The sequence below is a fragment of the Eptesicus fuscus genome, chromosome 19 (genome assembly GCF_027574615.1).
Source record: "Eptesicus fuscus isolate TK198812 chromosome 19, DD_ASM_mEF_20220401, whole genome shotgun sequence".
Lineage (NCBI taxonomy): Eukaryota > Metazoa > Chordata > Mammalia > Chiroptera > Vespertilionidae > Eptesicus > Eptesicus fuscus.
The window spans coordinates 40,858,996-40,886,226 of NC_072491.1; the positions used below are offsets into that span (position 1 = coordinate 40,858,996).

Sequence of the window (27,231 nt, forward strand, 5' to 3'; positions counted from 1 at the left end):
GCGGAGGGAGGGCCGATGCCGCCTCTGGCTCTTCCCGGTCGCGGGTTATATAGCGCGGAGCGTGGATCCCGCTCAGAGGCGGTCGGGAGCGCTCCGACTTGCGAGTGGCGTTTCGCTGCGGAGCCGGGTGCCGGAGTGACAGCCTCGGAGAGTGCAGGGGGCCCGAGGCGGCGGGAGCAGCTGCAAGCGGCTGGGCAGCGCTCGCCTGCGCCGGGCGAGTCGCCCCTTCCCGGCGCTCCCGCTGCCCCGCACCCCACCCTGCCACCCTCTCGCAACTTGGGTCAAGTTGACAAGTCCCGCGGCGGCCCGCCGGCCCGGGCCGTCTCCGCCGCGCGCCCCTCCCCCGGGGTGAGAGGGAGCCGCCGCGGCGGCTCCGGAGGCGCTCGGGCGGCGGCGGCTTGGCCATGAGGGCAGCGCGCGCCGCCTAACCCGCGGCTGTCACCGCCGCCGCAGCGGGACCGGCCGGCCAGGCGGGCGCTCCGGGGCAGGCGGGCGGGCGGCCGCCGGCAGGAGGCGCCGAGCCGGGCAGCCGCCGCATCAGGCACCGCTTGGGCCCCCGCGCCGAGCCTGGGCGGGAGTGGCCCCGCGCACCCCAGCCCGGCGGGCACCTCGGGGGCGGGCGCGGGGCGCAGCCTTCTAGTCCCGGCCGCTCTGACAAACGCCCCGGGCGGGGGAGCCGGGCTGCCGGCGCGGGGCGGGCGCGGGCGCGGGCGCTGGGCTCGTGCGGGCCCCCGGGCGTCGCGATGAACATCGTGGTGGAGTTCTTCGTGGTCACTTTCAAAGTGCTCTGGGCGTTCGTGCTGGCCGCGGCGCGCTGGCTGGTGCGGCCCAAGGAGAAGAGCGTGGCGGGCCAGGTGTGCCTGATCACCGGCGCGGGCAGCGGCCTGGGCCGCCTCTTCGCGCTCGAGTTCGCCCGGCGCCGGGCGCTGCTGGTGCTCTGGGACATCAACACGCAGAGCAACGAGGAGACGGCGGGCATGGTGCGCCACATCTACCGCGACCTGGAGGCGGCGGATGCCGCGGCGCTGCAAGGTAACTCGGACCTGCGCCCGCCCTAGCATTGTTGAGTCAAGCCCCTCCCCGCCCCAGCGCCCACCTGGGCGCCCCCCTTCCCCCTCCGCACCGAACCCCATTGCCACGGTCAGCCTGGCTGTCCTGGAAGAGACATCCCCCCCCCACCCCCGCCCACAGGCTCCCCCCTCCCCATAAAGGAGCACGATCACCTCTGTTTTAAAGGGGGACGTGTGCCAAACCCCTGTCTTAGCCGAGAGGTCCGGTGTCTTTGAGGACTAAGCCCTCCGAGGACAGGGAAGGCCGAGGGAACTTGTGTCCACAGGTTTGAATCGTAAAGAAATGCCTCCATCGCCTTTGCGGTGGGAAACTTGTCTGGGAAGTGGTTCTCGGAGTGGCCAGGAGCACGAATGGTTCGTGTGGTCTGAACCTCTCAGACTAGGGCAGCACTGATCTCACTGCAACTTTAATCACCAGGAAATAATTACATTGTGTCACCGGAGATAACGAAGTACTTTAGTTACACACTCAGCCTGATTGAAAACCGCGCTGCACGGCTTCTTAAGACAGAGCTTGAATGACTTCAGCCTCTCTGTCAATTTTTTCCATGTTTTTGGTAACCTCAGGAAATCTGTATTTTTGTGTATTTATCAACTGACCTGAATCTGAGACTTTAAAAAAAAAAAATGTGGAGACCACCACCACACAGAAGTATTGGTCCGGGAAATTTGGCAGTCACTTTTGCTTTTTAACAAGATTTTTCGTTTCCAGGGGAAACATTGAACTATACAGAGAAGGTTAGCTTGGGCACCACCCTCCCCCATATTGATCATTTGTTGCCAAAATTATTGGCACCTGCCGTTTAGGTCAGAAAATCAAAGGTTAAAAATGTTACATTTCCAGCGAAGGTTTGGAGGGCAGCAAATACAGATTTTTGTGCTCCCTGCCAAAAACCTAAGCGATAAAGCTATTCGTTTTCCAGGGAAGAGATTGCGGTTTTCAGATTGAGTTCTTGTGTGATAACACGGCATGGTTACCTGTGAACTTGATTTATGTAAGGGTGCTATGCCAGTTAGAACACACTAGTGTGCACTTTTCATGAGAAACTCCAGGATCATTTTATTGGCTTTGGATGAATTCAGATTATTAGTTACAGTTTTGATATGTGAGCCTTGAGGTGAGTTTCCATTTTGAGGGTGCTCCTACTAAAGAGGAAAAGCCACTTCTGGCCACTACCCCCCCCCCCCCAAAAGAGGAGTGTGTCCTGTGTGTGTTTGGGGGAAGGGGTGTTGGTCCCTGGGCCGGGATCAGTTCTTTCCAGGTGTCTTTCGCTCCAGGAAGCTGATCCCAGGAGGTCTGACTTGCACTGGGCTTGTCACAGTTGCATGATTTCCCCCTAAGCGAAGTTCTCCAGCAAATTGCTGTAATTCCCCAAGACTTTTAGGGGAGGGAAGCAGCTGTAAGCTCAGTCATTGGCAAGCCTCACCGTGTTAGAAATCTGAAGCTCACTGTAGAATTTTTGTTTCGTGTGATCTTTGTCCTACTGATTGCCATGTGACTCACGTTTTGCAACCCCCCTCCTTTCTCTGTTCCATCCCCCCCCCCTCCTATCTGGACTTCTGAGGACAGCTGGAAACGGTGAGGAAGAGATCCTGCCCCACTGTAACCTGCAGGTTTTTACCTACACCTGCGATGTGGGAAAGAGGGAGAATGTCTACCTGATGGCAGAGAGGGTCCGCAAGGAGGTTGGCGAGGTCTCGGTCCTGGTCAATAATGCCGGCGTGGTCTCCGGGCATCACCTCCTGGAATGTCCTGATGAGCTCATTGAGAGGACCATGATGGTCAATTGCCACGCACACTTCTGGGTAAATATAAGCATCCTCTGTTCCTTCCTGGGCCCTCTGCAGTGAGAGGGGGTCGGAGAGAAGCTGCAGTACCAGCCCGAACGCCACCTGCACACTCCCACCACAGAGCTTCCTTCTAAGCACTGTTCCCCGGGTGAATTACACCGCTCACCGGGTACTGTTAAATCGCCGTTTGCTCCCCGCCCCCACCCCCAATTCAGCATTTCTTGAGAGGGTAGAGGACTGAACATTTTGAACTAGTTTGAAAGACTGCCATAAAAATAACAAGAGGAAGCATAAAATCCTGGGTTTGTTTATTTTACTTTCCGTTGAGTTTGTAAAACATCGGCTGTTCTTATGAATTCCTAAAGTCAGAGTTTAGGCTTCCACATTACCGCTGGGCCGCATTTGGGGAAGTGCCGGAGATTCCGAGATCAGCATTTGTGGTCCCCTGGGCGCAGTCAGGCCACCCTGGCAGGCACTTCGCATCGCGGACCATCGCAGGGTCGGGCACTGTCCCGGTGGAGTCCATCTCAGCTTAGAGGAGGCCTCTCAGGAGACAGAAGTCACCCCTGTTGGACCGCAGGGTCCCTACGTCGGGGCAGGAGGGTTGTGAGGCCTGGTGGATCAGGGACTTAGACCAACCAGGACGTCAGCTCCTGGATGGTAGATAGGACATCGGCGCTCCTACGGCACCTGAGGAGGAGAGCGAGGGCTTTCTACTGCTCGAGGGACAAAACTAACCCAGTTTTTCAGCCGAACTGATTCAGTAGTGGGAGGTGTGAAACCCGCCCTTATAACTGCACATGGTTGACCCACTTTCTGCTTTTCCTCCTCCATAGTATTCTCCCTTTACTTTTGTAGAGAAGTGGGATCCGATAAAAAAGGGTAAGGAGAAAGGACTGTGTCTGTGTGTGTGTGTGTGTGTGTGTGTGTGTGTGTGTTCCATAGGCAGATTAGCCTTCTAATCGAACACAATGAAGAACTGTTTCTCCTAAATGGGTCACCTTAAACCTCATTAGTTTTTTAGCAACTGCTTAAAAACTTAATCTGGCTTTAGAAGTACTTAAGTCAAATGTTGCTCTTTTAACAGCAAACCATTTCTCTTATCCTGGAAGGAGCTTACACATTTTATTTTCAAACATGAACTTTATTTAATTCATTTCCAAACCTCTAGAATGAACATATAAACGTTGTGAGTTAACTAACTCATGTCATGTTTTAAAGGAGGAAGGAGAAGACCAGACACAGTCTGGGGGGATTAAGTGTGCTTGTGTCTGTGCAGAAGTGTGCGAGCGTGTGCTGTGCGCAGTGGGGGCCGGGGGACAAATAGTCCTTGCTGCCTGGGGTCCATAGAGCAGTGGCAGGTGACAGAGGGGTGGGGCCGGCGAGTGAAGGCCAGTGCAACTGGGCAGCAGCTTATCCAGCATCTCGTGTGTTTATAATTCTGAGGGAAACAATCTCATTAGCAATAAAAGACATACATACATTGCAGGTGGACTGTAGTTTTCCTGTTTGAAGAATGGTCAGGGTGAAGCTGCCATAGAAACTTGAGTTCAGTCAGCTATTCATCCTTCAACAGGTATTCAGCCCTTGGAGGCTAGTTATGCACCCTGGCACCGGGCCTGGCTTTCCCCGATAGCCTTTGACGGAGCTGACGCTTGGTTTTTGAACGTTTACCCGCACAAAATACTCTGAAGTCTAACACCTGCTTTCTCTGCATGCTCATTTTGCTCAATTCTAAAATTTCAAATGCAACCAGATTTTTCAAGAAATCCCCTACGATCTGCAGCTAAATACTTGTAAGAGGAAAGCGGCTCTTCTTCTCTAAAGATCCTATGAAATGAGAGCTAATTTAGTGGGTGTTAAGCACAGAAAAGCCATAGCTTCAGCTTTGAAAGTACACATCAATTAATGTACTGTCCCTTAAACATTAGGCTACTTTCTAGCCAAAGAAACTCCAGTCACATCTCCAGTAGCAGGGTTATCGTGGAGCGGAAGCTGCACAGCACGAAGGAACAGATCACCTTCCCAGAGGCCTTGTGAGATGTTGCCTAACTCCACAATTAAGGGAGTTCTTGGAAGCCTTGACAGTGTGACGTCACTTCATATTAAAATATGGGAGGCTCCTGAGTTCTCCAGCTGTTTTTCCCCCAAGCATCTAAACTTAAGAATTTATTTTCAATCTTGAGTCAGAAAATTCGCTTTCTAGTTAGAATTTTTAACTTATTGCCAAGAAACCTTTTAAGAAGTTGAGATCTAGCAACTAAACTGTAAAAGAAGACTTACTATCATGTTAATTTTTACAGTGATTCTTGGGGGTGGGGGGCCTACATGGCCTAAGAGCCACCTGAATTCAGCTCCCCTTCCGGTGGTCCCTCCTAGGGGAAGATGTTCGTGGTAGCTCTTCAGAGATGTCCAGTGTTGGCATGCGCTGTTCCCTTCCAGAAAAAAATCACCAGTGTGTCTTTTGACTGTATCTGGGTGGGGAAAAGAAGTTGCCCCAATCGTTTTTAAAAAGTAGATCAGCTGAGCAAAGAAAGACTTGCCCAGTCATTTGAACAGATTGTCTTGAGCTAGACTTTTAAGTAGCAGTTGTTTGTTGGTTTTCATAATATAATCAATAGCATGCAGTCCTGACCCCGAGTTAAAGTCATATGCAGTTAAGTAGAAAACCACGTGGGTGTCATGTGGGCGTCCACCAAAAAGCTGTGGATGCTGCTACTTGCAAACCATTCCTCACACTCTTCCCCGGCCTGGAAGGCCCTCCGCCCCTCCTCCATCTGCCTTTGAAGGCCTCGCTCAAGTTCTTGCTGTAACCTTTTCTGGCGTTTTTGCATATTAGAGCTGCAAGGGTCCTTAGAGATCATCTTGTCCAGCCTCTTATTTTCTGACGAAGCTGCAGTGAAAGGACTTGTCTGAGCTTCCTCTCTTCCTGCCGGGAGTCTCTGCAGCCTCCTTGTCAGGTCCATCCTGGGGTGCACGGTCTGTGTTCTTCGGTGCAACTTTTTCTACCTTGTGCTCTGAACCCCGAAGTAGATGGCACACAGTCTGAGGCAGCTTAATTCTGCATCTATTTGCTTTCCCCTTCCTGGCACAGAACTCTGCTCCTAAGCCACTCGATAAATGTTTGGTAATCAAGGCCAGGCTTCTGCTTAAATATTTAGGTCAACTGTTCAGAGGATGCTCACCTTTGCAGTTTCCAAAGGTGAGCGTTATGCTGGACTGATTGAAGCTGGGAACGATCGATGAGATTTCATAGTGGGGCTGGCTCCCTCGCACCTCTTTGTTTTCCTGCATCGTTTTTCCATTCTCCCTGCCCCACCTGTAAGCTCATCTTTACTGTGGTGCATTAAGTCCGCCTGGTGCCTCGAGGCTGGTGACTGTGAGAGGGCTGGTGTGAATATGCGAATTGGGATCAAGCTCAAGTGGAGTGCCTGGTATCCATTCCTATTTCCCAGTGACCAGGCCTTGAGGAGAGGACTCCTTTTCCAATTGCTTCCTTGCTTCTTGCTATTCCCATGCACGATGGCAGTTTTTACCGGACGTGGCCCTGTTCTGCACAGCTCTCCACCCTCCAGTACTCGTCCATCACCAGGAACCTTCCTAGGAACCTTCTCTTGGTCGCCAGTCAAGAAGTGATAGCTTTGGGGCAGGCTCTAGTCAGCATAATCTGTTGTGCACCAATCCCGGGGAGGGAAGACCACGCAGAGTGTATACAATACAGTGCCCTTGGTTTGCCATAATCATAGGAACCATCTCAGGTTCTCTGTGTTTTGGTGAGAAATATGGGAAGTTGGCCTCCATACAGGAACTGCGAACTCGTGTTTCCCCAAAAAACGTTAGCATGGCTTCACTTGTTATTTTCTAAGCACAGAGTCTTAGCTCGCTGTTTCTAAAAGTGAGTTTATCTGTGGACCAAAGAGCTGCATCTCGCCTTCCACGTGAGCAGCACATTGATCCCTGATTAACCAAAAGGGGGAGGCAGAAGCATTTAGCTGCAGGCCTTTTATATGTGGGAGAAATTTTGCATTGCAAAGGACTCAATCTGTCACATAGCTAGTTGGTAATTTACTTCTATTGATACGGCAGTCAGACAAGATAATTGGTAGTTAATTAATAGACCACTTAACTTAAAAGGTTTCACAGTTTTAAAATACTAATTACTGAATTAGGCATTTATCTATATCCAAATGTCTAAAGTCTATTTAGTTAAAATCCATCCAGGAAAAGTAAAAGCCCACCAGTAGACCTGAGTAATGTAGCACTTAAAGACATTAGTACCTAATATCTCATGAATGGTCCCTAATCATTAATGTTCAAGTTTTTTTGTGATTTACTAGTTTTTAATCTCAAAGACTGTAATCCTCTGTTCTCTGGTTAGAGAAACCTAGTTTTCTTTAAGGCTTCTTAGATTTAAAAATATTTCTAAAGTATTCATATAAAACTATATAGTCAATGCTTCCTCCTCCAACCCATAATACGGAGAATTATTAGACTACTAGAGGCCCCGTGCACGGGTGCGGTCCCTAGGCCTGGCCAGCAATCGAAGCATGAGCGTCTGGCGTAGAAGGGCAGGTCCCAGCTGACCTCTGGGCCCTGGGCAGCACCTGGGCCCCTGGGCCCCCACGTTCCCCCCTCCGCCTGAGTCACAGCGCCCGAGTCCCCATGCGGAGATGCGGTGAGCCAGGCCGGAGGCCGCGGGCCAGGGAGCAGCGTGGGCCTCAGCGCCGCCCAGCAGCACGGCACGGAAGTCAGGGGCAGTGCGATGTCTCTTGGCCAGCCTTGCAGCCTGGCTCCTGCGTGAACCCAGGGGGAGCCCCGAGCAGCAGCTGCGGCCCGGCTCACCCGGAAGAGGCCGCGCTGGTGCCGGGTGGGCTCCTCGCGGGTGCCCGGTGCCTGAGCGTGGGGGCTTTCTGGTGCACAAGCCCTGGTGTCCCGGGGGAGGGTAGCAGGGGGAGTGAGAGCGAGCTGGGCGGACACCCCGCATTCTCACCGCACCTCCATTCCTGTCACCCCCGCCCCCAGGTAGCCAGTGAGAGGTCACAGCCCCCTGCCTGGGGGCTGGGTTGCCGACATCTGCCATGTTCCGCGCTGCCCCCTGGTGGTCAGCACACGTCATTGTGAGCGGTCGGTCTCCCTGTAGAACTATGCTCGAGGGGACAATTTGCATATTAGACTTTTATTATATAGGGTATATTTTCTAGACATTGTTTTCCTTTCTAAGGATAGCTCCTAAAAACTTACCCTAGCTAGTTTGGTTCAGTAGATAGAGCATCAGCCTGTGAACTGAAGGGTCCCAGGTTTGATTCCAGTCAAGGGTACGTACCTTGGTTGCAGGCTCCTCCCCAGCCCGGGCCCTGGTCAGGGCATGTGCAGGAGGCAACCAATCGATGTATTTCTCTCACATCGATATTTCTGTCTTTCCCTCTCTCTTCCACTCTCTCTGAAAAAATCAATGGAAAAATATCCCTGGGTGAGGATTAAAAAACACACACACAACCCCCCCACCAAAAAAAAAAAACACAAAACACAAAAAAACACGCTTGTAATTCAAGGCCTCTTTTAAAGTCTGTACTAGAACTAGCTGCGTTCTGTTATTAAATAAACATATGCATAAAAATCAAATGTTTGAGCTGTAGAGATAAAGACTTCTTATGTCTTGAACTGAACTAAAAATTGGCATGGAGTAAGCATACTTTGCCTTAGTAATTCTTGTGGTCACACTAAAACTTCTCCTTAGATAGCAACCACTTGGATACCTGAGACTGTGCCTGACCAAGTCATTTCATAGCCTTCTTTCCTAAAACAAAATAAGATCACATGCTCATTGAACTTTGAGTGTCTATATTTGATACATTACATGCTGGGCTCGTGTCTATTGCTACTAGAAATCAACATCTATGATACGATAAAATGTCACTTTACATAACTGGCCTGAGTGAGCAGGGAACCATCCTATAAAAATCTTCCCAACTTCTTTGACATATGTTCTCACATGTGTCTGGTTGTCTCGATCATTTGGAAGGTCTTACCGAGTAACCGGTGCCGTGGGAGGGAGAGCAGTGCCCCCAGCGCCAGACCCAGCGTGTAGCTTGGTCCTTCTGCAGAAGGTGACCCTGCTGACTGTCCTTCGGAAACACGGTGCTTTAGCTTCCATGATAAGCCCCGTTTCTCCTGCTTCTCTTCCTCTCAATCCTCTTAGCCTCCCTGCCTCTGAAATGGGATGACTCTGGTATTAGGTGCTCAGACTTCTTCCCGCTGGCCCTGCTGGCTGGGTCATCTCTCTCTCTCAGCAGCTTCCACTGTGCTTTCGGCGGCAGGTCCCGAGTTCACACAACCGCCTTGTCTGTTCCGTGCATTCCCTAACATCAGCAGGTCTCAGAATTGAACTCCCTCCTTTTTGCGCCTTCTTGAGTTCCCAGGCATGGCCAGGACCAGGCTTGGAGACACCAGCAGTGTCTTTCTTTGTTGGTGCTGCATGCATGCACGGAGCGCCCAGCCCTGACTGCTCTGTTACTTCCATGTGCTGGGATCCCTCCTTTCCACTCTGCCTCCACCTGTGTGCTTCCACCACTCTTGCCTGGTTTCTGGAAAGAGTCTCCCAACGTCTTTCCCTGTTTCCAGCCATTGCTCCCCACCCTGGGGTTTTCTAAGCAGACTTAAGTTTGTGATGTGTCTGCTTAAGGGTACACTGACTGGAACCCACCCCAAATCCTTGCGTGACCATTTTGTTCACAGCACAAAGTCCAGGCTCATTAACACCGCAGCTCAGACCTCCCCAAGCTGAATTCCACTTGCCTTCAAGCTCATCACTTAGCCCCTGGTTTGCCCTAAGCGAGGTCACACGGGGCTGTGCCCTGAAAGAGCCCTGGCCACTCAGCTGCTCTGCCATTTGAGTCCTGTCTTACTGGGAGACAGAGCTAAATAGTTCAGACAATGGATCACTACTCCAGGGAAAGAAAAAACAAACACAATCAAGATGTTTTCATGTTGACTAACTAGTATCTTTATATATTAAGGGGCAGTCCTTGTAGAATCAACTCCAATTCCTGGTTCAGGGAATGGTCCTCTTGTTGGATTATGTGCTATTGATCTCATTTCTGGAAGCAAAGTTGGTATTTGTTCTTTTTCCCATGCAAGGCTTTAGCCATCATCCAACCCTGTAGAATGTATCTAGAAGACATGTCAGAGTGGATGCATTCTTTGACCTGTGCTAATGCTAACACGGATTGAATAGCTTTTCCCGAAAGACTGAATGGACATTGCCTGGCGGAGTCCCTACCCACTCGCTGCAGGATTGGGTCCCTGGGGCCAGCAGAAGAGCTACAAACCCAATGGCCAACGCTTAACTGCCCACATTCTCTCATTTTATTCTTTTCCTTTAAATTTGTGTTTACCTTAATCATTCTTTAGATTGTCAAGTGAATTTACTTTAGTATCTCGACTATATCTCTTAAGATGTGGCAATCAGAAAATCCCTTTCAGTAGTCTTAACCTCACTTGGGAGTTAGAATGCATTTTTAAAGTAGGAAACCCCTTTTTACTTCAGTTTGTCTTGAGTTAAAGGGTGTTAATAGCAGGTGCATCTATAATTTCTGTCTCTTGGAAACTACAATTAAGCCTGTTTCAATTCCGGTAAGTCGTCAGTTTGCCTCTGTTTAGCCCAGAGAGCTGCTTATGTGGATAGATGTGTAGGTGGTCCTGTGTGTTTGCTTGGCTTGGAATGCTCAGTGAGTGACATATGCAGAAGGCTGGTGACCAGGTGCAGTTACACCCCTGGACTTGCAATAGTCCTTCCACTCCTGCATTAAGTCCTCAATACCCAGGATATTTGGGGACCCCCAAATTGTACTATGCTGAAATTCCACTAGGGGGCGTACTGGCAGGGGGGATTTGTATCTTATTTCCTTCTACACACAACCAGTTATTTTCCCAAGATAAAGGGCCTTTTGTAGCTAATCTTTGAAGTATGACAAACTCTGATAGATTTTTTTAAAATGGAAACTATTCCCTGCCTCCACTGAATGGGTTAATAAATCCAATGTTTTGAGCCTGATAAGATAAAAATGTGTTAAATCTCTCGGTTTAATTAGTGATTTCTTATCTCGGAAGTTACTGTCAAAGTTAGCTATTCAAAGAATAAATCCCTCTTATAGTTTCCATTAACTGACCTAAAAACTCCTTCTAGGCTCAGACCCCTTGTAAGCATAACTGGAAAATAACTCGGAGGAAGGGAGCTTTTCATTCCCTCGTTGAGAATACATATAGACAAAGCATGCAGCTGGTCCCCGGAGCGGGGAGCCCGAGGGGACCTGCCTGTGCTGTGACCTTCGCTCTGTGAGGTACCCCTGTTCAGAGCGGAGGTTGTCCGAGCATGGCCTTCGGATTTCGTCACCCTCGCCCCGACAGTGGGCCAGCCAGTTCCAGGCACCTGGGTCTCTGGGTCTCTGGGTCTCTGGGTTTACAAGGCTTGAGCCATCTCAGCCTGGAGGGGATGCTTTCAACAGCAGGAATGCTAACACCTTTTACTTGATCTCACCTAGCATGGCCCATTCCTGAATTCCTTTTTCTTTTTTTTCCCCCTTTATTTGTCAATTCTCTTAAAACTTAAGTTCACACCTGTCAGAGACCATTTTCCAAAATGCTCTGAAAGTAAAATGAAGTGAACCAAGGGGGGTGAAGATGGAATATCCTCTCATAATGATTGTAAAACTTTCAACACTTCAGCAAATGCTGCTAGAACATTTAACAAGGGAGGGCAATTACTGCGGCAACCTTGAGTGCTGTCAAATTAGCCCAACTGACAAGCCACTTACAGTGACTTCACATTTGGAGACAAAACACGACTTGGTCTGTGAGACTCAGAGTTCACACAAAGCTGCGAACGGTGGCACTGGTGTTAACGTTGCGTGACCCTGGCGAATTTTGGTTTGGGGAAACCACAGTGTTTCTCATTTGCTGCTTGCACAAAGTTTGCATTTCTTGCCTTTCCTTCAAATAGCTCAGTACTGGAATTTTTAAATATTAACGTGGTTCAGCTTCTCAGTGTCATTCTAAACAATGGAGCTCAAAGTGACACTCCCCAAATCCCTCTAACTGGGAAAATACTTGGTGGTGTAACTTGTGTAGCACATGGGGATTTTGAGGACAAGTGAAACTTAAAATTCAAAGCCTGAATTTTCCCACCTGCAAATTGTAACTAAGGTACTGCCCCCTGCTGATTTCTCAAGGGTTTTTAAAAACAAGATAGTTCTACAATCTCTTGGGAAAGAGGAAACAGCAGATGTAAAAAGTAGTTCTGTGCTATTAGTGTTTTTGCATTTGCTGGACTCTTCTCCGTCAAGCATTGTAATTGATATTTTTAAACAGTTGTTTTCTGGTCCTAGTAAAACAGGGCTAAAGAAAAGGATTGGGAAGGGTGTTATGGGAGAGCGTGTGGGTGTTTCCCAGCACCGTCTAGGACTCCGGAGGAAAAGGTGTCTGAACAGTTACTCAGCAACGTGTTTCTGAGGCTGCGTCAGGGGTCAGGACGGGTGTTTTGCAGGAAGTGTGGTCTGGTGCTGCGTGGAGGGCAGGGAGGCCTGGGAGCCATACATAGCAAGAACCAGGAGTTGCAGGAACTTGAATAAAACAACATAACCCAAAATAGATAGCATTTATAACCAAACTAGCCTATAAATAAGTATATGCTTAATGAGCCTGGTGTGCACTTACTGTGCTTTTATATAGCACTTAAGTTTTATAAAGCCCTTTCATGCACACTTCTGAATTGAGTAGACTTATCCTCATTTTTATGGATGAGGAAACAAACTGTGACAGGTTATGGGACTTGCCTAAGGTCAGTCACCCCTGGGGAAGGAAGAAGCAAGGACCCAGGCCCTCATCCTAGGGCTTTAGTTTGGAGCCTCTGCAAAGTACAGTGTCAGTAAGGTCTGCGACTTTAAGCAAAATGGCGCATGATGTGACCAACTTCGTCACAGGCTAATTGATATAATCAGGAGTTAAGTTCCTAGGGCATCTCATCAATGTTAATGAATCGACGTTGAATGACTCAGTGTTATTCCAGGACCTGCTGTCCTTCCCTGGACTACATGTTCAAAGCATCTGGACTTGCCTGTGAGTCACTTCTGCTTTTGTGCTGTGGTAGAATGTAAGAATCCACCTTCAAACATGGATTTTTTTTTTTTTAACTACCATGGTTAGTTTAGCAATGGTAGTAATTAACTCTAGCTTAATATCCCCAGAAAGATAGCTCCATAAATTAGACAAGCATGCAAAAATTGTAGACTAAAGAATGAATACCACAATAGAATTTTATTACCAAAGCCCAATTCATATGTTTTTCTGCCTTTTCTGTAATTTTCATTGAGAATAGAATAGTGCATCCCTGGTTCACCCAGCCTCTTTCCCCCTCCTCCCTCCCTCCCTCCCTCCCCCTCCTCCTTTTCCTCCTCCTCTTCCTCATGCATGTGTCAACATTGACAAACTGGATGGGAAAAGTAGTGAATAAAAAGGCTCTTCTACAAGGACTGGCTGGACAAAGTCCTATAAATACTTGGGACCAAAATGTCACTAACAGCATGATTTTAGTGCAGTTTCATTGTTAAGCTTATTATCTCCTGAAAAATGTAAAACCTTCATTCTGTTACATAATAATCTTATGGGATCAGAATTCCAGATAACTCTGTAAGCTTTGCCTTAGAAAATGCTAATCATGGTTTTTAAAAATTGTGCAGTTTTGACTGGCTGATTGTGTCCAAACTTAGCCCTTTATTAAAGGGGTCACTTTTTCCTAGGTCAGGTTTTCTCCCAGGCTTATCAAAGCATGACAGCTTTAGAAAGGTAAATGTGAAAAATGAAAAAGAAATGCTGAGGCCTAAAGGTCTGAATTTCCTGTCTGGAAAGCTGAGCCTTCAAAGCCTCTGGATGATTTTGAAGTCTTCTCCGCCTCGTTTTGAGAGCTTGTTCTAATGTGGACAGGGAGTCTGTTCGGGCTGCTGTAACAGAATATCACAGACTGGGTGGCTTATCAACAAAATAAATGGATTTCTCACAAATCTGGAGGTTTGTCCAAGATCAAGGCTCCGGCAGATTGGGTGTCTGGTGAGGACCCACTTGCTGGTGTGTAGACAGCTGTCTTTGCTGTAACCTCCTGTGGCGGAGGGGTGAGGGAGCTCTCTGGGTTTCTTTTATAAGGGCACTCATCCCATTCATGAGAGCTCCACCCTCGTGGCCTAATCACCTCCTAATACCATCACCTTGAGCATTAGGTTTCAACATGAATCTTGAGGGGGACACAAACATTCGAAGACCACAGCCGAGGAGCCTGCTAACTACTAAAATGGACCCAGGCAGTGTGCATACAGTGAGTCTGTAAACGGACTCGGAGTCCCCCCAGAGCGCTGGGGCTCTTCTCTGGCTTGAACCAGCCTTTATCTAACAAACATTGTTGGGAGAAGGGTGCGGGGAGTGGAGAATGGGCCTTCCCAACCCCTAAAGTCCTGGTTCGAGAGAGAGCAGAGAAATTAGTCTGCCTATGTTGCTGCATTGCTAGCAGAGACTGCCCTGAAGCCGCAGGAGGTGTGGCATGGACAGAACTCGGTGCTCAGCCTGGGGCCCACTCAGAGGGCCACGTGTTGGAAAAGCAGATCCAGGCCCCTCCCAGACCTGCTGGGTCGAAATCGGCGTTTGATTCAGGTCCCAGATGATCCGTGCCCGTCAGAGTTGGAGAAGGAACTTTTCTTGAAGGGAACCACTGATTTATAGAAAAGGTGGTTTCTTCAATCCTTAAATTTACTCAACATGCCCAATAAAGTATAGGTTCTTGACAGACCCTCACACATAGCAAATTCTAAGTTGTGATAATGCAGGCTTGAGAATACAATAAGTTTTCAGGAATAACCTTATGATTATATATCTTTCATTTAGGTTAAGATTTTAAGTTTTTAAAAAGACTCCAGTAAAAAACTAGAAATCAGAAGAATTTGAACTGTTTCCACATATGGAACACAAGGGGTGATGGAAGGTGATCCTGGGGACATTGCTGGGGAGGGGTGGGGTGGGGTGGGGTGGGGTGGGAGGGCCCTGCACTCCAGGCCTGAGCGTGGCCGGGCCTGCTGCACGTGGCCATGCCTCATGGAAGTGGTTACAGTCACCAGAGCAGAACGGAGGCTCTGCCCTTGGGAAGATCGGTCTTTATTATAATTTCTGAGATGTGATTCAAGTTCGGGGAAAAGCAAAGGGATTAATGACAACCTGTTGTTCAGCCGACGGTTTGGCTGCAATTTTGTGGATTATTTTCATTATTCTATAAAGAGTTATTAAATAAGGGAGGGCCCTGAGTTTGAGGGAGGGAGCTCCAGAGCATTCCTTTGATCATCTAGGACTCGGCCAGGGGGAGGGTCAGGGAAAACAGCCTTTCAGAGACAGGGCTCAGCATTCATGGTTTCTGTTAACACACCGAGCTTCCATGGGCTGGAGTAAAATACAGAAAAGCCATGATTGTTTTGCAGATAACTTGTAATTTTTTTAGCATAGAAGAGGCATGGATTCGAGTTGGATTATTTTAAGGCACAGGCATGACCAGTTATTCGTGTGTGATGACTAGATATTCTTACTGCTCACCAGATGCTGGCACTAATGGAGAGATACCTACTGAGTCATTCACGAGACTTATGCAAGTAAGACCTCAGTGTTACAACTTGTATTTTGAAAGCGTGGCAGGAATCGAAGAAAGAATTATTGGATATAAGTCATCATAACATTTTTGAGCTAAGAAACTTGGAGATCTCCTTTTCATCTCACAAATGAGTTAAGTCCAGAGAGGTCAAGTAACGAGGAAGGCTAAGCGATTGGCCGTCGGGACCACGTGGTTTCTGGGCTCCAAAGGCAGGTTTGAGTTTTAAGTGACCTCCTCTCCGGTGTTTCTGGGTAGCACACGCTCACATGTAAGGGGATGTGGATGCCTGAGTCTCCGCCTCGGGGCAGGTTCTCTCCAGGCCTCTCAGCGGGAAGGCAAGTTGATGAACGCACTTAGTTTTGCTGAATAACTCGCGGTGTCATCATCGAGGTGTTCGTTTGAAAGGCCTCGCTCTTTTATTGGCTTCTTGGTTGCAGGGCAGCTGTAGGAATGGACTTGTGTGTGTGTGTGTTCAGGATTAACTGCTGATGCCTGCAAATGTGAGCTAATCCTGCGGCCTCAACCCAGCCATAAAAAGGACGGTAGATGGTACAAGTGGACGGTGACGACATGTCGAGCCTCCTCTGTACCTAAGACGGAACATTTTGTGTCAATCTGAGATTTTGATGAACATTTTGTTAAGACTGCGAGAGTAGTTCCAGGCTTCGGTATCTTGGGGCTCTATTGCACAACGTGTCCCTTTCTGTCTGCAAACACACCCAACTCGGAAAGAAAAAGAAGAAGCCAGGATCCAGTTACATAAATTTCAGAATGTGTGCTGTCAACTGCATCCAGAATACTTCAAGTCGGTATATTGGTATTGAACATAGGTCTGGGTTTTACTTCCTAATTGATGGTAATTTTGCAATGAAAATTTTCCAGTAGCATTTTCTACGTCGAAGTGCAGTGTCTGAAGTGTGGTCAGTATAGTATTTATTTAGCCCTGTGCTCCTCTCCCAGGTTCGGTGGGAGGCATGTCACCATTTTTCAGTCTCTGAACACACTAGTGATTTATCCTATTAACCTTTGTAGCACAGTTCACTGTATTTTCAGTGCTTCCGTCGTCTGTGCTGTGGAATCATAGTTTTCCAGGAGCAGGGACTGAGTTTCCAGAGCAGAGTGCCCCCAGCTGTCACCTGAGCCTTGTCAGCAGCCGCGTGGTCCCCGGGATTCTCTGGGAGCTACGTAGACAGGAGAAGCAAGCCCCTGGGAGCAGTGTTGAACCACTGGAGGGGGGCGCCCTAAGGGTTCCAGTTACATGTTCTTTGTTCAGTGAGTCTTGATTGTATTATTTTTAACTGTATATATCGCTGTTCTTTGTAGATTCTGAAAACGGTCAACATTCAGCGGAAAACTGTGCTATAAGTGCTGATGGTGGTACCCTCCACCGTAGTATGAGTCATGGGTCTCATTAGAAAGGTCACTCTGTTTCTTGGACATTCAAATGAGAGATAAACACTACAAAATGGTTCTTTGAAAATACTCCTCTTCTTGAATTGCCCACAGGACAGTTGTAAAAACGTACAAAAATACAACGCGAGGCCTCTCCCTGCTCTGGGGAACTCCCTCACTTTCCCCTTCGTGCCCATTCACTTGGACTTGCCTGCCAGTTCGGCGGGCACGTTCTGGGCGTCTCACCCACACGTCAGTCTCGGCGTTTCCAAGCCAGGCTTCTCGGGACCCACGTTTCTCCCGGGGCTCTTTGTTAGCGCTGGGCTGATGGGGCCTGACAGGGCGCCGCGGGCTCTGCTGCAGTCTGTCATTAAGAGCAGGGGAATGATCTGGGCGGTTGGAGCTGTAGGAGGTTAATTTGGCGTAAACCTAACATTCAAAGATTTCTCAAGATAGGACATGTCATGCCTGTGTCCAGTCATACTTCTGTTCAAGTTCTTGTTTATATTGTAAATATGACCTTTACAGTTATCTTTCAAAGCGCCTGGTGCTTTGAAGAGGACCCCTGAGGAGCCAGGGAGATCTTAGACTTGTTAAGGAGGTTCCATAGGAATGCCAGTGTCCAGAGGAATGTCCCTTTTCCTTCTGGTGTGTGTGTGTGTTTTTTGTTGGTTTTTTGGGGGTTTTTTTTTTTTTTTTTTTGGTTAATCCTCACCCAAGGACATTTCTTCCTTTGATTTTTAGAGAGAGCGGAAAGGAGGGGGAGAATGTGAGTGAGAGAGACACATCGATTGGTTGCCTCCCACCCCAACCGGGGCTGGGAAGCAAACCTGCCACCGAAGTAAATGCCCTTGATTGGTATTGAACCCTCGACCCTTCAGTCCCAGGGTCGATGCTCTAACCCCTGAGCCAAACCAGCTAGGCTCCTTCTGTATAAAGTCACATAGCAACCCTGTCAGCTAGCTGGTGGCCAGCTGCGGTGTTGGAGTCTTGTGAGGAAAGTTAATCACGGGTAATCCAAGGTGTATCTCCACACTTTTTAGCCAGGCTACATTATGAAGAGTTTTCTCTTTTGCAGTTAAGATAATCCCTCGGTCCATTCTGCCTCTAAATTCTCTCTTGGAACAGACCAATTAGTGTACATTGCTTACTGACTTTAACTGCCTCCCCCACCCGAGATCACGAGCCAACCCGGTTTTCCTGACGAGAAGCTGGGTATCTTCCTGTTTCATAGACATGTGAGTAAGAGGACTGAGCGATGGAGTGTAATTCTCTGACTTAGGTTAACCGTTTAGCCAACTTTGCCAGCTGCCATTGGCACCAACCAACTCTGCTTCCTTCAGAGGCCCCTTTCCCAGGCCCCGCTCCTGCCCCGGGGACCCGTCCTTCCCGTGGAGGACAGCAGCCCTGGTCCGCCCAGGTGCACCGATGGCGGCACAGCCACGAGTTTATACTTAAGCCGTTGGGTATGCGCTTCAGGTTTGTCCTTTCTGTTCTGCTAACGACTCTGAGACAAAGGGAAAGATCGCGAACCTTAGCGTGAACTGACTGGTGTCATGGCAACTAGCACTTCACCTTTCGCTGGTCCCCATCTCATACATGCTGCAGTATTTGCGCGCATTAATAATTCATTGCCAAGTGCCAGCTTTCTGTGCGCTGTCAGACGGTGTCAGGGACGGAACATGCTGTGCTATCTCAGATGTCATCTCCCAGGCTGGGGAGGGCAAGAGTCATTAGGAAAGAAGACTAGTCAGGGGCTTCGGGAAATTCCTGAAAGTGAGGTGCATTCTAGCCACTGATTTATCGCATTTTTCTTGTAAAGTCGGGGGTAGAATCCGTGCTGATCAAAGTTTATTTGGTAATGTGCTCCAGACATAAGGCAGGAGTTTGGTTGTGGAAATAACGCACAGGCGGTAATTGCTCACCTCCATTCAGGCAGCAAAGAAAATGATTAACAGCTTTGGTGCTCAGTCACGTGGATCAGGCTCCAGCGTGAGCCCTGCAAACTCAGGGCTAGAAAGAAACCTGCGTGGTCCCTACGCACATGCTCCCGTCCCAGGCTGGCCTTGGCCTGGCGCACAGTAGGGGCTGAGCATTTGACGCCAGCCCCGGAGGATGGCAGTGTGGGCTCCGAGGCCCATATGGCCTCCCACTTCCCTCAGCACCTCGCTTTCCTGGCATTTTGTAGTTGTCGTAGTCACTGTAGTACTAGACCTATAATTGGTAAACTTTTCTAAATAAAGAATATAGGCCTGGGTCTTGGAGTGAGAAATACCATATCACATTGGAGTTCATTGACAGAGGCCAGATCTGTCCCTGACTAGGCAAGAAATCACATTTTTAAAAAAAATATATACTTTTATTGATTTTTTACAGAGAGGAAGGGAGAGGGATAGAGAGTTAGAAACATCGATGAGAGAGAAACATCGATCAGCTGCCTCCTGCACACCCCCCACTGGAGATGTGCCCGCAACCAAGGTACATGCCCTTGACCGGAATCGAACCTGGGACCCTTCAGTCCGCAGGCCGACGCTCTATCCACTGAGCCAAACCGGTTTCGGCAAGAAATCACATATTTTAAACAAAACATTGATCTGACCCTTCCCTCTCAAAAGAAAGCTTCAGATTAAAACAAACCTAGGTCACACTCTACTAGCTACTTAAAGTGAAGCATACTTCCCTGAAAAAGAGTGGTTTACAACCACAATTAATTGGAAAAAATTTGTCACTTAGCCATGTTTGGATTCTTTTGTTTCTCTTTTTCTTTTTCCTTGTTTCTTTTAAATACAAACCAGCAGCTTCAACATCCCTCCAAACTACTTTGCAGAGGGTGCAGGGGAAGAAGCCCAAACATTTATTTATTTATTTATTTATTTTTAGAATATGCAGCCATAAGACCCTGCTTTTGTGAAGGATAGGCTAGAACTGCTTTCTATTTGGTGTTCTGACTTAACACAGTGAGGCGCTGGCGAGTGTGAATTCTGCACAGACCGGAAGGGACCCCCTGTCATTGCCCATCCCTGGCCAGGGCGGAACACAGAACCTGCATGGAATAGGCATTCAAGAAACGCGTGTTGAATACGTTAATGCCACCAGACTAATTTCAGCGGAGGGGACATTCATCAGTTTCAGAAACTTAGAGCAAATTAAACTTTGAAAACCATTAGGAGTTTGTTAATCTTCTATCCCCTACTTTTATATGGTGCTGGGACCTGGATTAGTCATTTAACACCTGCAAGCAACAGTGTGGCGCGTGAACAGGGCGTGTCGTGAGAGCCGACCCGCTCAGTGTCTGTGTGTTTGTAGTCACGGCCAACCACCGAGAGTCAGTGGGGACACTGGCCACGTGGCGGTCACAATCAGTGTTCGGATTTGTCAGGCCACCAAGTAGCATATCTTAGTGGTATTTTATACTGTGCTTAATTTCTTGGGATTTAACATTGAGTTCTTATACTTTAGAACTTAAAAATAGGGCCCTTCATACTAAATCTATCTGCATCTTTCAAGACGAAGCAAACTTTTAATACTTAAAAATGATTTCTGGATAACATCAAGAATAAATTTTATAATTTTTGGAGTATAAATCTAGAGACAATTAATTATAATCAGATACTTTCAAGAACACTTACAGGCTTGCTTATTTAAGGATAGGTTTTCTGTTGGAATATAGAAGCCTCTTTGTGATGTTACTTTATTGCAGTTCTGTGATATAATAGCCCTATGTCAGCTATAGAGCCTAAAGGTGAACCTATAATGACCTAAAGTACCACAGCTTGCCCTTTTTGGCTATCAAGCAGACCAGAATCATAGCTATTATCACCATTGCCTTAACCATTCCTGCTTACCACTACAAAGAAAGAAAGTCAAGCTGAAGCATGGGCCTGTCATACACCCAGCCCTGCGGCGGGTCTGTAAGCACGCAAGGAGTCCCGTCACTTGCTTCCACAGTGCTTGTCACAGCGTAGGAATCTCCCTTCATCGCTGACAGAATCTGTATCTTCCCGCTTAGTCTGGGCTAGCTAGACATACTAATCAAAACCGAAATACCATAAAGCATACGTTACGGTGAATGGTACCTACTATGTGTCTTAAAGAAATATGGACAAAGTCAAGGTAAACAGAATAATATTAGGTAAAGGCTTAACACCCCAGCTATTTTCGGTAGAGAGGTCTTGGGAAGCTCCAGCGACATGAACACTCAGAAGCAGAAGGGGGTGCGATGCATATTATGCTCTGAAGTACGTAGGCGGCCACGGGAGGTAGAGCGTCAGAGAAGAGGTGGTGGGTGAAACCTGGCAGGTGAGAATAAGCGTGACATGGGTGACAACAGCGAGGAGGCCCAGACAAATGGGGTCTGAGTTGGGGGGCAAGGGGTGTCACATGCTGGTCCAGAGTCAGACTAGGGAAAACCTTAGGACATGTCACCAAGATGCATTTGGCCAACTGCATGCATCATGGTTTGGAACATGAAAAAACTTCAAAATGGATGGAATGACTGTTTTTGATCTTGTACGTGCAAAAGCCTTGATAACACATTCGCTATTTATGCAGAAAGTCAGCGATCGCTTAGCCAGAAAGTCCTCTGAGAAGGGAATGCAGCTCTTCTTAAAGTCCATTGTGTGCAGCGTTTGGGTTTTTACTTCATAAATCATGGGGCGCTGTGTTGGCAATGGGCTATAACTCAACAGTAGACAGATTGCTCTTTGCTGCTTTCTTTTAAGAAGCAGGTTATAAAGCTGTTGGGAGCCTGGTAGAGTAGTTCATAGATCATCTTAAGCAATTTGAAGTAATGTAAAAAAAAAAATACAGCCTTGCATCTCAAAGGCACTAGAGCCTGAGGGAGAAGAGACTTTACTGAGGCCCCTTCCTGGAACTGGACCCGCGTGCTCTGCTACCTGAGTGGCCAGTCACCTGCCTCCCTAGGAAAGCCACTCCCCTGCACCCCCCCACCCCCCGCCCGCCAGGGCAGTGTGGTCAGTGAGAAGTTTTTGTTTGTCAATGCAGAGTTAGCATTATGACAGTTTTCATTAAAATGATTCTATTTCCCTGGTTCTTCTTAACATATGAAAACACTTTCCCTCCTGTTAGCACACTTTGGCAATAAAGCTTTGCATGCTGGAAGAGAATGCTGGGACACCTTCATGGGTTTGTCACTGCTTAGATGTGTCCACTAGGTAAACATTAACTCAAGGCATCTGTTTGTGGGAGGGTGAAGGCCCTCCCAGACCCTGAGAGCTGCCCTCAAGTGTCGTGAGCAAAAGAAGACTCTGACCTGGGAGTCGTTGAGATCAGCAGACAACACTCACTTGAAAGTGATAGAGAGCCTTATAGGAATGGCTTTCCTTTCATCTGGACATTGTCCCCAAAGGGCCTGGTGTCACGGTCTTGTTGGTCACGGCTTATAACAGGCCTGCCACGCCAATGACACGGTGCGAGGTTAACCCGACTCGGAAGGGATCTTCTCCTCAGTGGTCAGTGTACACTCTGTTCCATGCTGCTGGGTTGGGTTTTAGATGAAACTGCTCGTGTCAGTTCTGAAGCCTGTGTCTCCCTCTTCTTTCAGACCACGAAGGCTTTTCTTCCTACGATGCTGGAGATTAATCACGGTCATATCGTGACGGTTGCGAGTTCCTTGGGATTGTTCAGTACCGCTGGAGTCGAGGTTTGTCAGACGGGAAGCATTTCCTTCATTCAGTTGCATTCTCTGGTGTCGAGTAACCCCCAGATCCTAAGAAGAGTACCTGCTGCCGTCCACCTGGGTGTGCCAGGGCCAGCTATGTGACGGGAGAGCAGCGGGCAGAGAAGGCGCTGGGCCAGTCCTCTGTGTGCCCCGTGCCCGCCAGCAGTTTTGCTTGATGATGGTGGAAGGCACAGGTTCAAGAACGAAGCCGTGGAGGGCAGGGGCAGTGTCACGGGGAGCAGATAAGTGAGGCCAAAGGTTGACCTTCTGTGTTGGTCAACTTGCCCAAAGTGAGCCAGCTGTCTGTATCCGCTCGTCACATGAGATGGTTCTGGCGGATGTGAGGGGCCCTGCCTTGTCAGTGTGTGGAACTGACCTCCTTCACCACATTCAAGTCATAAAGCGTGTGCGTGTATCTTACCCCGTGCTGTTCTCCCGGGGGTGCCTGTAGCGTTAACACGGGAAGCATCGCCCCACGCAAATGGGCACAGACCAGACGGCGTCTGCGTTCCGCATGCCCATCCCTAAGTTTAACGTTGGGGAATGGAGAACTTGCTTCTTACACCGTGTTTCCTTAGGCCGAGTTCTAGTTTAAGCTCACAGGTATAGTTACCATTTTTACTTGTACTTCACCCGAAAAAGAAAATCAGGTCCTAATAACTCATAACCTAAGCTAGATGCACCTTTGTTCTCCCAGCATTAATTTAACTGTTTTTCAGTTTCCTCTGGGGAACAAGAGACCATTTGTAAATTTTCCAGACACTTCAAAGTGAACCTCCATTTTTAACTCCAGTTCGCTGGCTCTCATAGACTCCTTTGTGGTGACTTCCCCCAAGTAATCTGATACTTCATTGATGTGGCAAAAAGTGTTCATGTGTTTTTGCTGTTGCTTTGAAAATATTATTTCTGCACTGAACCACATCAGATATCTGTCTTTTAAAATGCTTTCCTTTTCTTTGCTTAGTCACCTGTAACCTTTCGTAGCAAACATGTAACCAGAGTAACAGGCCCGGGAGAAGGTTGGGTTTGGTCTGGGGCCTGCGGTGTACTCAGCTCTTGCCCTCTTCTCTCCCTCTGACAGGATTACTGCGCCAGTAAATTCGGAGTCGTGGGTTTCCACGAATCCCTGAGCCACGAGTTAAAGGCTGCTGAAAAGGACGGAATTAAGACAACGCTGGTGTGCCCGTACCTGGTGGACACTGGCATGTTCCGAGGCTGCCGGATCAGGTCCGTGAGAACCTGTCTTACTGCTGATAAAAAGCTGTTTTAAAAATCACCTTTCCATACCAGGAAAACGTGAAATTGGACCCTAGACGTCAGCTTGCACTTGGACTCTCATTTGACAGTTAACCTGTAATTTCCACTGGTCAGAGGCTTTGTAAGATTGAGGTGAATGAGACGAACAGGCGGGGTCTCGTGCCACAGCGTCAGACAGAACATGGCTTCTCAGGCCTGTGTGGAGGAGACGCAGCTCCCAGGATTGCCCTGGAGGCCCCCTCTTTAGGAGGTGTTTTACTCCCTTAGTACCAGGGTGGGAATGTCCGTGTCAGGGGAGTTCCTCTCCAGGCTTGGGAGGGTCCTTTCTGCAGAGAGGGTATGTAGCCAGATTCACTCCAGAATGAGAAGAAACGACTCGGTTTGCTAGGAATGAAAGGAGGCATGTGGGAGTCTAAATGTGAAGTCTCGTCTGACTTGGCTGAGCAGAATAAACACCGCGAATCATTCAGAGGGCACTTGTGATGACGAGCTTGAGACCGCTGTTGGATGCATTTGAAAGGCAAAGGAAGATAACCGAACACGTTCCCTGTTGGTCACATCCTGAACCTGACCAGGCAGGGAGGCAGGTGGAAGGTGGCTTCAGTCCTTGCAGTCTCAGGCTGACCCTTCCCCGTGTGTGTGTGTGTGTGTGTGTGTGTGTGTGTGTGTGTGTGTGTGTGGTTCCTCCTTAGTCCTTGCAGTCTCAGGCTGACCCTTCCCCGTGTGTGTGTGTGTGTGTGTGTGTGCGCGCGCGCGCACATGTGTGCGTGTGTGTGCGTGTGTGTGTGTGTGTGTGTGTGTGTGGTTTCCTCCTTAGTCCTTGCAGTCTCAGGCTGACCCTTCCCCGTGTGTGTGTGCGTGTGCGTGTGTGCGTGTGCGTGCGTGTGTGTGTGTGGTTGTCCCTCCTTAGTCCTTGAAGTCTCAGGCTTATATGTTAGGAATCAGTTGCTCAGAGTCTGAGGAGCTCTGCCTCCTGTTTAGCATCATGGCAGGGGTCCAGAGCTGTGGTGGGACAGAGGAAAGGGAAAGGAGTGATGCATTTCAGTAGGCTATTTCAACATGCGCCGTGCTGAATTCAGCCGAAGGTCAAAGTCAATGCGCGTCCCGTCAGGGAGCCCTGGAGAACATACCTGGCTTCCCAGCCGGTGCCCGGCAAGGGCTTCTGCTGCCTCCGGAAGGCTGTGCAGGGCTCACACTCCGCTACCCGAACTGCCCCGAGCACCCCTCTGGCATCGTTTGGCCTTAGTGTTTGTTATGCCAAACGCCCTCTCCTTTTTATGTTGAAAGAAAAAAGAAAAAAAATTTAAGCGATTGAAACTTGACTCACTTTAGAGAAAAGCAGACCAATTCTGCCCTCTTTTTTAAACTTGTTTTCCAGACTCTGCCTATTCATAGCAGGAAAATTTAGGAAATACAGAAAAGCGAAATGAAGTGAAAACTGAGGCAAAATCTTGTCGCTCAGATAACATCGCTGTTCACGTTGTGAAGTGAAGCGCAGTCTTGCCCATTGTGTGCTCACCTTCACTGCATTTTACTTACATAACTTTCAGGAAGGAGATCGAGCCTTTTCTGCCCCCTCTGAAGCCCGACTACTGCGTGCAGCAGGCCATGAGGGCCATCCTCACCGACCAGCCCATGATCTGCACGCCCCGCCTCATGTACATCGTGACGTTCATGAAGAGGTAACCGAGGGGTCCCTCCCGGGCCCTGCCCTTCCGGACCCGCCCCTGCCTGGCTCACGCCTCGCGTTTGCTAACCGCTGTGGCTTTCCCTTGCAGCATCCTCCCTTTCGAAGCCGTCGTGTGCATGTATCGGTTCCTAGGAGCGGACAAGTGTATGTACCCCTTTATCGCTCAAAGAAAACAAGCCACAAACAATAATGAGGCGAAAAACGGCATCTGAGAATCTTTTTTGGGTGGAGTGCCATTCTCTCGGAAGACGATCAAGATGTTTCCGTTCACCCACATCAGCATTACGGACATTCTCGGGATTCTAAATTCGTGTGGACTTTTTTTTTTTTAATTAATCAACTTTTTAAAAAATAAAGTGTAAATTAACCGACTAGAGTGCTTGGAAAAACGCGATCAGCAAAGGTGAGGTCGAGTGTTGCCAGTGGGGTCCTTTTTAGGCAGAACCCTCAAACCAGTCCGTTCTTTCAGACAAGCACTGTGGCGTCTCCAGGCTCCCGTGACTTTTTTTAATAAGCAGAAAGTCTAGAGATGATAACTACAGTGTGTTTCATGTGTGTGGCTTTTCTTCATTCCCATAGAGTTTATTAATTCTTGTCATTAAACTCTAGTCAGTTGACACCCTTGCAACTCCAAGGACCGATAGTGCGATGTGCTCTCTTGTTCGCTCAGTTTTCGTTTTGCACAGCCTGTGCGGCCTCTCGTGGTGTCTGTATAGCTCTTCTGAAAAGGAATTTTGAAATCTCCATCAGTTTGAATCAAGTGATGTTTGATTGTTTCGGTAAGATAATCGGTCTCTTTCTTCAAGTCACACGACTAAAGTGTTAGCTGAATTTTTAAACTTTCTCTCTGAAACCTTTCCTTTAAGTATCTATCACTGGGGACCGAATTATCCAAAAAAGATCATGCGTTTCCTACCTATGAATTCTGCTGCATCCAGAACGTGCCCTTTCCTCAGGAAGTCGCTGTGTTTCATTTCTTTGGGTGGACTTTTATCTAGAATACATAGCAGATCAGCAAAGAGAACATTTCTAAAAATGGGGACTTCTAAATTTAAAAAAAAAATCCCCATTTTTGTGCCAACTACGATGAGTGAGGGGGGGAATCTTACACTATGGAGTACATATGGAAGGCTGTAAAGATTCTTTTGAAATTTTTATTCACCTTGTACAACAGCAAATGACATTTTTACAGTATTTTTTTGTAAAGCAAACTATTTTGTGCCTTGAATTTGGTAAATGTGTATTCGTGAGACGTTGTAAAAGTGAACTTCTACCTCTGTATCTAAATGTATACCATCCACTTGTAAATGACTATAAACTATTATGTGATTGCCTTTTTTTTTAGAATGTCTTGTTTAAATAGCAACTGATGTTTAAGGCTATTAAAATAAGCCATCTTTTACTAATTAATTGGGAAGTTTTATAAAGGACTGATTAAATTTAAAGAATTAACTTACATACAACTGAGTGTGTGGTTTATTAGTTGTCAGCATTGTCGTAGGGAAAACCATGTTCTTTTCTCTGCCATATCATGCCTTAAAGAAAAATGTTTGAATGGGATGGTGTCGGGAACAGACATGAACAGCTTAGGGTGCCATTCACTCCAATCTCCACTGTTACCATTTGCTTAGATTAGATCCCTTATCAGGGGCTTGTTTATACTAAAAGTGGGAAA

General features: G+C 48.1%; 1 protein-coding gene across 1 annotated transcript; it reads left to right on the top strand.

Moving 5' to 3' along the window:
* On the top strand, positions 1–27,019 carry RDH10 (retinol dehydrogenase 10). Its single transcript, XM_008150335.3, has 6 exons — positions 1–1,032; positions 2,641–2,876; positions 22,493–22,591; positions 23,691–23,836; positions 25,417–25,548; positions 25,645–27,019. Exons 1-6 carry the CDS (start codon positions 744–746, stop codon positions 25,766–25,768), a joined length of 1,026 nt encoding a protein of 341 aa, XP_008148557.2. The 5' UTR covers positions 1–743; the 3' UTR covers positions 25,769–27,019.
* The last annotated feature ends 212 nt before the right edge of the window (positions 27,020–27,231 follow it).